General features: G+C 41.7%; 1 protein-coding gene across 5 annotated transcripts in view; it reads right to left on the bottom strand.

Annotated features, from left to right (window-relative positions):
• Positions 1-3569: 3569 nt before the first annotated feature.
• Positions 3570-11529, bottom strand: part of pde4d (phosphodiesterase 4D, cAMP-specific) — a 296018-nt gene continuing 288058 nt past the window's right edge. For all 5 annotated transcript variants that reach the window (XM_079552154.1, XM_079552158.1, XM_079552155.1 and 2 more), the window contains 8 exons: positions 11283-11455; positions 10234-10332; positions 9434-9598; positions 9252-9351; positions 7719-7873; positions 7528-7650; positions 6719-6901; positions 3570-4937 (listed from right to left, as the gene is read on the bottom strand). In XM_079552154.1, coding sequence (XP_079408280.1) covers positions 4323-4937; positions 6719-6901; positions 7528-7650; positions 7719-7873; positions 9252-9351; positions 9434-9598; positions 10234-10332; positions 11283-11455 — 1613 coding nt within the window. In that variant the 3' untranslated portion in view covers positions 3570-4322. The remainder of the gene's footprint in view (positions 4938-6718; positions 6902-7527; positions 7651-7718; positions 7874-9251; positions 9352-9433; positions 9599-10233; positions 10333-11282; positions 11456-11529) is intronic.

Raw genomic sequence — 11529 nt, 5'->3', positions numbered from 1 at the left:
AAAGGGATAAAACTGGGACTAAATCAAGGACAAAAAGGGGGTTAAAGAGGGCCTACACTGGGGCTAAAAAGGGATAAAACCGGGACTAAATCAAGGACAAAAAGGGGGTTAAAGAGGGCCTAAACTGGGGCTAAAAAGGGATAAAACCGGGACTAAATCAAGGACAAAAAGGGGGTTACAGAGGGCCTACACTGGGGCTGAAGAGGAATAAAACCGGGTCTAAATCAAGGGTAAAAAGGGGGTTAAAGAGGGCCTAAACTGGGGCTAAAGAGGGGCTAAAGAGGAATAAAACCGGGTCTAAATCAAGGGTAAAGAGGGGGTAAAAGAGGGCCTAAATTGGGGCTAAAGAGGGGCTGAAGAGGGATAAAACCGGGACTAAATCAAGGATAAAAATGGGGTTAAAGAGGGCCTAAACTGGGGCTAAAGAGGGGCTAAACAGGAATAAAACCGGGACTAAATCACGGGTAAAAAGGGGATTAAAGAGGGCCTAAACTGGGGCTAAAGAGGGGCTAAACAGGAATAAAACCGGGACTAAATCACGGGTAAAAAGGGGATTAAAGAGGGCCTAAACTGGGGCTAAAGAGGGGCTAAACAGGAATAAAACCGGGACTAAATCACGGGTAAAAAGGGGATTAAAGAGGGCCTAAACTGGGGCTAAAGAGGGGCTAAAGAGGAATAAAACCGGGACTAAATCAAGGAGAAAAAGGGGGTTAAAGAGGGCCTAAACTGGGGCTAAAGAGGCGCTAAAGAGGAATAAAAGTATGAAAGTAGTTGATCTTGTTCCGCAGCAGATTTGGACGTGTAGTCGCTACATACTCGCTTCCATGAACTTGCAGGTCATTTGAAAAGTGCTGCAAGGGTCTAGTGCAGGGGTAGGCAAGTTTGCTTGGTGGACGGCCGATTTTCTTCATTGTAAAAAGACCAAGGGCCGGACATGCGAATTTTAGCCCAATGTAAAGCACCATTTTCTACAAATGCCAGCGTTCTATGTACACGATACCATTAAACGATAGTCTGGTATCAGGAAAAAAGTTTAGATTCTACTGGTATTTAAATGTAGTTACCGGGGGGAAAAAATACTGTTTTGATGTTGTTGGTCAAGGGACAGCATTAAAGGAAGTGACTTGGTTGTTTTCCCTAATTTTTTATTACAATATATTCTATATTTCCCCAATGTGTTCCCCATTTATTTTTGTCCCATTTCTTCACACAATTTTTCCCTATTTTGAGCCACATTTTCCCCCAAATTATTCCCCATTTTTCACACATTTCTTGCCATTGGAGATGAACCCGACATTGCAAATTTGCAAATCTTCCAAACATTATTGTTCCGTTTTCTGTTTCTAAACGGTCATGTTTGAAAACAGTTAAGGGGGAAAACAATTTAGAGAAAAATCTAAACTTTCCTTACTTCTTCAAAAAATACTTTAACAAATGCTGAATTATATAGTTTTCTACTAAATAAAGATACAAAGACATGGAGAGGAGCAAAAAGGTTCCACAGCCCATAAATACAAAAATAACGGAGAATGCTAATATGATGCTTCATGTTAGCATCGGGCTAATGCTAACGGTTAGCTAGCGCTAGCTACAACTGCCGTTTTTTCACCTCTACTGAACAATCTGCTGTGAGAAAATATCCATATGGGCCTGATTTACACTTGACTTTATTTCTGTGATAAATAAGTTCATATTCCACCAGAAAATGGCTAAAAAGAGTGGAAAATTGTGTTTTTTTCTATTTTCCCCCTCGGTGAAGCCACGCCCCCTTCTATGACGAGATGCCGTCTGTATCTATAGGTATCGAAAAAAGTATCATTCAGGTTCTGTTTGAAGATTTGATAAAGAATTGACTGTATTTCACACATTTTTAGAGTCTTCACAGGCATTTGATCTCTCATTTGTGTCATAATATCATCTTCCAAATCATTAAAAACATCCTGAGGGCCACAGGTTCTTAGCAGAAGGGCCGGATTTGGCCCCCGGGCCTGACGTTACCTACCCCTGGTATAGTGCAACCCCATCTAATGCATCACCACCTGATCGGGATGGCTGGCCAGGCCTGTAGGAACGCCACAAATAAAACGCCTGCTAAAAAAAAAAAAAAAAAAAAAGTGAAAATGAGCAAATTGAAACAAAAACTGCATAAACGACATAACCGTCTGTATGAGGTGTGATGTGCACATGTTGAGACAGCATTTCGAGTGTGCGCGACATACCATTTCAGTGCATCCTAAGTTCTTCGTAGCGTCCAACGGAAAAACACCATGCAAAGAAGCTGATTGTCTCGTCGAAAGCAAAGACAGTACACACGTATACAAAAATAAATAAATTAAAAAGCACAAACGCACAAACGCACAAAAAAACAAAAGAAGGCTGAACAGGCAAAAGTGTGATGTAGCCACCCAAGTAGTTCTGTTTCGTCCAAAAAAAACAAAAAAACAAGAGAAAAAAGGTGCTTGACGCAACTACAAGCATAACTACAAGCATTGCATTGTCTTAGGATGTGTTCAAACGAGAACTGCAGGCAACAGTAAGGAAATTTAAAGGCTTCATCTGTAAAGTTTTCAATGAGCGTGACTGTGAAAAAACAAAAAAATTAAATAAAAAAAAAATCAAGTTGCAACATGTTATGGGATTAGTAGTATAAATGCTATTCGGAGTAAGTGCAATATCACTCCCAATATATATCTATATAGGCCTATATGTAGATTTTTTTTTTTTTTGAGTTTTCATATCCCTTCAAACACTGGCAAACTTCTTTCAGTGAACTCCAAAAAACTATTTGCTAAGAAAGGAACAACTGCAAAAGTAAATTCTAGAAAATATCTTAATCTTACATACAGTACGATACAAAAGAATCAAGAGGTTGAGGAACAGCGTCAACAGCTGTAAGGTTCGAGCTTGTGTCAAGTCACGGTTTGTGAGTTTTGTTTTTGTTTAGTTTCCCAGGAAGACTTCCATTTCGGATGTTCATAAAGCTCCCCAAATGTGCTGCAGCTTACGGCGGGATTTTATTCCTTTCTTTTTCTTTGAGGGGGATGACGCGGGATACGATTCACAGTGGAGGAGGAAAAGCGGCCTGTAAAAGGTCGAGGGACATTCTCTGCAGTGGAACTGAATGGGCACTTGTAAAAAATAAATTTAAAAAAATAGAAAGAAAAAAGTAGGCAAAAAAGTGCGAAGGGAATGAAGGAACTGGAGAGCCAGAATGGAGGCGAGAAAGATAGAGACATACACACCGCGTAAGTACGGACAGGAATGGAAAGAAGATTTCCTGAGTGCAAAAATAAGTGGGGGGAGGGGGTACCAGTGGGCGTGTCTGAAGAGAAGGGGGAGAGGCCAAAGTGATCAGAAGCTTTGGATACCAACACAAAAGAAATAACGTGATGACCGGCTACGTCCACAATAATACATTTTTAGCGTAAAATAGATGTAGGAAATTGGGGCAGGAAACTCTGGCTACCTCACGATTCAATACGATACACGATACATGGCTCAAGATAAATACATCTTTACGATATCGTTATCTTGAGTATGTTTTGGGATCATTTTTAACACTGTAAATTTAGAAACAACTACATGCTCCATAATTTATAGGATTTACATGTGTGTGTTGTTTTGTTTTCTACATGACATCATCAAAAGCATCAATATCAGCCAATAACGTATCGGCATCGTATCGTCCCGCAAAATATCGTGATATATCGCAAAATCGATATACTGTCACGCCCCTGATAGAAATGGTTGGCCAGTTAGAAATCACCTTCTAGTTGTCACCAGACTAGATGTCAATATACAACAGAACTTTTCTTCTTTTACTATTGTTATAAAACAAATGGTGCAGCTTGGGGCGCCACCTGGTGGCACAAGTGCACATTCCACATCTATCAACATTTCGAGCATGCAAATCTTGCAGAGATATACGGCATTATATAAATGGGATCATCACAACAGTATTCCTGGATATGGATATTTGTAATATGGTTTACAATTTGAGCCAATGCAGTTGCTTTTCTTTGTCATATTTCAGAGAGTGTCAACTAGTTTGTGCTAATTTATGCCAAGTTAATAAGACATTTACAATTTTTACAACACAGATAAGTCAAAAGTACACATGCTGTATGTTCTTTTGTATATTGCACTTAACTTTGCTTGAAAATGACTGCTCTACAGCTTTAGAAGTCTAGTGTGGACATTTGAAAGGAGAAGGTATTACTGTGGACGTAGCTGCGGACTCCCCAAGCCCTCCCCCCAAAATACTCTATAAATAAATCTCTGTCATTACTAAGAAGAGTGCGTTAGGTGCGGTGAATGAAATGCTATGTGTCGGGGGTTTTGTCCTCGTCCTCGTCCTCCTCCGGGACACATTCAGGTGAACCTAGCGTCCCCCCGTCTTCGTCTTCTTCCCTGACCGAGGACGGCGAGCACAGCGTCTCCCCCTCCTCGTCCCCGCCCTTGTCCCCCTCCTCGTCCTCCTCCGGGACGCAGGCCGGCGAGCACAGTGTCCCCGCCTCATCGTCCGCATCCTCGACCTCCCCCACCTGCTCGTCCAGGGGGATCTCGGTGCACTCGGAGTCCTGCGTGCACAGCGTTTTGGAGTCCGTGCAGCTGTTCTCCTCTTCATCCTCCTCCTCCTCCTCCTCCTCCTCCTCCTCCTCCTCCTCCTCTTCCTCGGGCTGGCTGCCGCTGTCCTTCTCCGTGTCCGACTCGCCGTCTTCCTCCAGAGTCAGTTCGAACTGGAATTTGTCTCCCCCCGGCGGCCGCCCGCTGCCGTCGTCGGGCTCGTCCAGCGCAGGGGAGGGGCTCTGGGGGATGGTGCTTTGGTACCACTCCCGGTTGTCCTCCAGCGTGTCCAGGATGTCCTGGGCGTCAGGGTGCACCAGGTCGGCCCACGTCTCCCACAGCGGGTGCACGATGTAGTCGATGAAACCCACCTAAGACAGGAAAGCCCATTGTGTCACTTTATTTTAGTTCATTTTAATAGATTTCAGGTTTTCTATATAGACAACAGAAAAATATTGTCAGTAAACAGTCAAGAAAGGTTTGGAAAAAAGTCACTACAATGAAAGGAACAGACTACAAAAACAGAACAGGTTCAGAACCAGAAACAATGGAACGAACAGTCAGAAGGAAAGGAATTAGAGTTGGATGAGAATAATGTGAAATACCATATTTGTAAGTGTAAATAAAGAGTTGGATGTAAATGATGTACAATTATCTGGAACTCTCTTGATTGTATTTGTAAGTACAGTAAAAAAACAACAACAACAGAACTGATGTAAAGTGATTGTAAAGGTAACTAAGGGGCCGATGTTATAAGATCGCTCGGTTCTGCTCCTTTTCATTCAAGCTGCATTGACATAGAAGTTTTGTTTTTGAATGAAATAAATAAAATGACAAAGCGAAATGAAAAAAGATGAGCGACCAGCAAACAATTGACATTTTTGAGACACTTTTGAATGTATCCAAGACATTTTCTAAACAGGTTGAGAGTAGAACACAGATAGAAAGACATTAAACCCCTCCCCTTAAAGGTTAATATTAATATATATAGACTTTTGCCAAAAAGATCGTTAGCTTATTAGAAGATAGGTGAAACACTTTCAACACTTTAAACCACAGAGCACAGAAGACAGCTTAAGTATCTTTGCCTACAAAGATTCTGCTTTTTACAAGTTAATGTAGTGTTTTTACAGGATACGTAGGCTACCAACATTTTTCAACTTACTGCAGTGTTTAAAGAAGTTGCTGTCATGTTTTTACAAGTTACTTTTATGTGTTTACATGACACTAATAATAATAATAATAATAATGCATTGGTTTTATATAGTGCTTTTCTGGACACTCAAAGACGCTTTACATTGCACTATTCGTTCACTCCATACTTGGTGGAGGTAAGCTACTATTGTAGCCACAGCTGCCCTGGGGTAGACTGACGGAAGCGAGGCAACCAGTCTGCGCCATCAGCCCCTCCGACCACCAACCACTCACTCACTCATTCGCTAGGCTTCCTGGTGTTCCCAAACGGTCTCCCATCCAAGTACTGACCAGGTCCTTCCCTGCTTAGCATCCAAGATCTGACGGGATTGGGCATAGCAAAGGCGGTATGACCACTATCATGTTTTTACTAGGGCCAGGACCTTTTTCGATTAACTACGATTAATCAATTACATAAGGTTTAGTGCGATTAAAAATATGAATCTAAATTAATTGCACTTAACTTTCAACACTTCAGTTACTTTCTTTCCTGCAGACGTTGCTTAGGCAGAAGCCAAAAACAATGTGTCTGTGTTTATTCACACAGTTAAGCGCCGACATAAACCTATTTAAAAAGATCATTCTCCAAAAAGTGTTTGAAATGTTTACACAGGCCTCACATCTCCACTTCAGATGAGTTCAAATGCAAAGAAGCATCTAAAATATGCCTCTAAAAAATAAATACAACCCCTGAATAAATTATGCGATTAATTGCGATTAATTAATTACAAAGGCCATTATTAACTAGAATTTTTTTTTTTTAATCGAGTCCCACCACCAGTTTTTACACAGTGCTATCACGCTTTTATACGACGCTACGATGCTTATATTGTAACATTCCAACATCAACTCTCACCTCATCAGCAACAAGTCCAAGAGTAGCTTAACATGTGTCACAGCCACATGTCCCGTGCTCTGACACATGGGTGAGTGACACATCCCTAGCGTGCGCCTTTACCTGGCTCTTCTCCACCGAGGCGTTGTGTTTGTCACACATCGGGCTGATCTCCATGCCCCTCTCCCTCTCGCGGTCGCCCTGGCTGAAGAACTCCTCCATGATGCGGTCCGTCCACTGTCTGTACAGCTGCAGGGGCTTGGTGGGGTTACTCAGGTCCGCGCAGTGAACCATGTTCTGCAACACCTAGGGCAATATTATTAGAAATGATGAGTTTAATTTGCGCAGTTTTTTGTTTTGTTTTGCCAAGGCTGTAATCTAACTCATATACACATTCATGTCGACAATGCATTTGAGCTACTTATATTTTTACAGCTACTGGTACAGACACCGCTGAACAAAAGCACGTTTGGTCAGTTTAACATATGGCCACAAGAGGGAGCTCTGGTATGCCAATGTCAATGTCTGCTTTCTTCTGCATGTGTTCCCTACCCTGTCCAATTAAGTGCTTTCAGGTCAAGTTTTGCCTGATGAAATAAATGAATAAAATAAATGAATACTTATTGAGACATTGTTTTGGTTTTAATCCGGCCATCATCCATTATCATCCTATTACCATTATGTCATTGTGCTTTAAAGCAGGTTACAAACTTTTCACATCAAGTACAACCTTCAAAGTATCACCACATGAAATATTTGATCGTCAAGAGCCACTAGGCCTAGATCAAGCTCAAATCAGGACTAAACTGAGTCTATGTGTACACCAGAAAAAACACCCGGCTTAAAGGTATTGTTAAATTATAAATTAAACACATCGCGCCTTGTTTTTCACGGCCAATCCAAAGGTGGAAGATCTGAAACATAATGCGAACCTGTATCCTGTCGGAGTAGTTGTCCAGCAGCAGCACTCCGGAGCTGGTCACCTTCTTCGTCTCCACCATGGTCTTCAGGTCGGCCAGGAGGTTCATGTGCTTGGACATGTCTGTGGCCAGGACCTGGTCACGCAACAGGGCAGCATTTAGCGCTAACTCAAAACAAAACAAGCTCCCTCCTGTGCACTTACTATGTCAATAACCATCTTGCGCAGTGATTGTCTCTGTTTTTTGGTCAGGTTTTGGAAGATGTCACAGTTCTCCTCTTGTAGAAGTTTGAAGCCCACTGCTAAATGGTGGTTCTCCAGCACAGACGAGTCGTTGTACATCAGCGCCAGCTCAGAATCTGTAAGGGAGCACAGCATCCACGGTGTTAGGCATAGTCAAACAACTTTTAACTCTTTTCATTTATTTGGTTTATTTGATGGACACATACACAAATATAGACTAACTGTAACAAAAGTCTATATATATCTATATGTGTATGTCTGTATGTATCATTGTGCTTACAGCAGAAGCTAATTGGAGCTACGTGTCCCTAGATGGGCTTTTATAAAACAGTTAAGTACAAAACATGTTAAAAATGGATGAGCAGACAGTGGGCCTCATTCACTGCTTCTTAGAAAGGTATTTGGCATTCACAAAACTTGTTCTTAGCTGAAAACACTTCACTGTAAGAAAACATCCTAAAAACACTCAGGAGGACGCAAACGCACAAAAAAATATTCAGTTCTGTTCATGATCTGCTCCTGATGGGATCCAACATTCTGAGTCATATATATTTGTACATATTTCATCGTGTACTAACTAATTCCAGAATGTAAATATAAGTATAATAAATTACAGATGCCTTTATACAGAAATAAGTTGGTAATGTCACTTTTATTAATGGCAAGTAAAGTAGTAAAGCATTATTGCTAAAACCTTTGAATGCCGGCGTTTACATTAAATGCGCTACATTAACGTGGGCCTTGATCCTGCGCCCTTGTGTTCCTGAGGTTTGAGAGTGAGGCGCAGATGGCTGAGATCTTTTTCTTTTGGGGTTTTGTCGGTTGTTCGTTTTGGATTTGTGTTTTGCCATTCATATCCTCCTCTGGGTGCCTTTTGCGCATGGCAATTTTTGGTCCTTATATGGTGAATGATAGGCAGTGACATATGCCAATTAGTCCTCACATGCACTTGCTCCCAAGTTGGCATTCACCAAACTCAGAACACTCATGCGAAGGATTTTCCCTACTTAAAGGGACTATACAGAGTTTAAAAATGTTAAAACTAAGTATTTTCATCCCCCTACAAGTTCCAGCCATGTCCTAATGTGTAGAATGAGCTCAGACCTGTTCACCAGAAGTGCCGTCATGCACGAGCTTAATATAGAAGCTGCAGTTACGCTTCAGACCTCAGGTGGCAGTAGTGAGCATAAAATGACTAACTTGCATCTAGCCTCTTTAAGAACGTGTCGTGAATCTGCCGCAGTTTCCTGACACTGCCTTCGAAGGAACGGATTTTAAGAAGTTACTTAAGAAGATGTTCATGAATGAGGCACTGAACTGTACAAAAGAAGACCTGGACAGACCTGAGGAGGATTATGATTATTAATGTACAAACTAAAGAGAATGGGACCTAGGACTGTTCCTTGGGGAATTCCTGTTTGAATTTTCAGAAAAGGTAATTTACATTTGCTGATACACATTGTTCACGGTTCTGTATCTGCACATCCTACTCACTCGTGTTGATGAGGAACTGGTTGGAGACTCCCGGATGGTCAACATCGTGGATCGCGCTGGCAAAGATGGCAGCTAAGATCTCCAGGTCGGTGAACACAGCCTACAGCGGAGCGGCACATGTGAGTCAAACGGACGTCAGGCACACAGACAGTGACGGGGCGGGGTGGGTGGGGGGGTCTTACCTCCAGGGCGGGGGTGGACAGCAGCACGTGTGTGGACTGGGTGACGTCAGCAGCGTGGATATTGTTGTGATAGGCCACGTCGGCGTGATAATGGTCTTCTAAGGTCATCAGGTAGGTAATGAAGGTGTCCAGGGGGATTTTAAACGTCTTCAACAGGTCTCGCTCCTGCACGACAAACACAAGTTTTTGTCGAAGAACTTCATGGGCAATTAGCTTGTTTTAGTCAGAAATCCTTTTATTTTTGCTGTAAATGTTATCGATATTGGTTGTGGCTCTTAACCTATGAGAATTTTGTGGTTTTATGATGAATTAACAAACAATAATACATCAGCTGAGGGCACAAGGCCAATATGTGGCTATAGATCAATGAAAACGGCGCTGTTACAAAATTTAAGCAACTCTCAAACATGCTAAACGAAGGTAGTGAAAACAGTTCAACCATGGGGATGAAAGGAGAAGTTATTGAAAGTAGAAATAACAAATCTGCGTTTGGCAAAACTTTGCACATCAACATGACAGGGAGAGGCCTTATGACATATAGAGTGTGGATTGTTAGGCTTTTTAAAATAACTTAACACTTGGGCAAATTTACTGTAGTGGCGTGGAAAGTATTCTATTTCACTTTCAAATGTAGTGGAGTAAAAGTCAAAAATGTTCTCAACAGACATACTACTGAAGTAAAAGACTCTGCTTAAGTCCAGTACTTAAGTAAATGTACTTTGTTACTGTTCATAGCACTGTCAAAAGCTTTTGTTTGGTGAACTGTACGGCACGATGAGTAGGTGCCCAAATGTCCTTACCTGGAATATCGTATACATCATGACTGTCAGCGGCCGATTCCCAGAAAACTCTGAGATTTTAAAAACGTTAAGGCCCCATTTATTTGCATGCTCCAGCTCCTGTCAAAAGAGGAAACAGACATGTTAGAAATGATGAAATGCATTTCAAAGTTCTGTTAAAAGTTAGTGTTCTCTTTCAACCTCAAACGTGCTTGTACCCAGGCAGGGTCGGGGAGCACTGCAGGGGGGTGAGGGCCTGTGTTAATTATTGCCAGATTTCAGTTATTGTATTATTAGACAATATCAGTCTCCAGAATGGAAATTGAGACTATTAGTGTATTTTTCCCCCCCCATTCGCCCACAACGTTGCCAACAGGTAACAAAATAACATTTTGGAATGAGAGGGTTAAAAAATGAAAAATACATTAAAAATAACCGAAAAATGTGTGGAATTGATTATAATTTCCATTGGGGTGTGACAATTTATCGATTTTGCGATATATAGCGATATTTTGCGACACAATACAATGCTTTTTATTCCAATATCGATACTTTGATGTCATCATACATATTAATGACTGACATCCTGCATATTAATGAGGTAGCAGTGCTCCACTGCTTTCAGCCAATTGAGTCAACAGTCAAGACTTCAGTCAGACCAGAAGGAGGCAGCACTACAATTTTAAGCACTTGGGCCAAACCCTGTCACACAAATACATGCCTATATGAATAGTTTTTTGTAATTATGAATAAGATTAATTTGTGGTTCATTAAGCTATGTATCGTGCATCGGATCGGATCATGAGATACCCAGAGGTTCCCACCCCTAATTTCTATACAACCTATAGTGTAAGTAGGTCCCAGAATCCAATGTTCTCTTTTCTTTTTATTTCAGATCACGCTTCATTTGAACCCATGACCCACATATACTGTTCTCAAAGGCAGAGTTATGAACAAAATATCTATCGTAGGACAATGAGGATAAGAATGAATTAGCGTTATTGGGTCTGATATTAAACCCTCCTAAAAAACCTACAGCCCTGCTGAATGCTGAACACTCTGGGGCAGACCTTTGCCAGCGCGTCTTCGGTCTCCGTCTTGACGCCGAAGCGGGCGATGTTGGAGTTGGTCAGGCTGGACGAGTGCTGTAGTTTCTTGACTCCGCTGATCTGAGACATGGGCTTGTTCTTCTCCTTGTCCTTCTGCGCCTGAGGGCAGGGCATCTCCACCTCATGCTGCTTATCTGAGGACACACAGCGAACACACGTGAAGTCTGTGCCGGGGTCTAAAACGTCAGGTATATGTAAAAGTAGCATG

The sequence above is a fragment of the Gobius niger genome, assembly GCF_951799975.1.
Source record: "Gobius niger genome assembly, chromosome: 1".
Lineage (NCBI taxonomy): Eukaryota > Metazoa > Chordata > Actinopteri > Gobiiformes > Gobiidae > Gobius > Gobius niger.
This window is presented reverse-complemented; position numbering and strand designations above follow the sequence as displayed.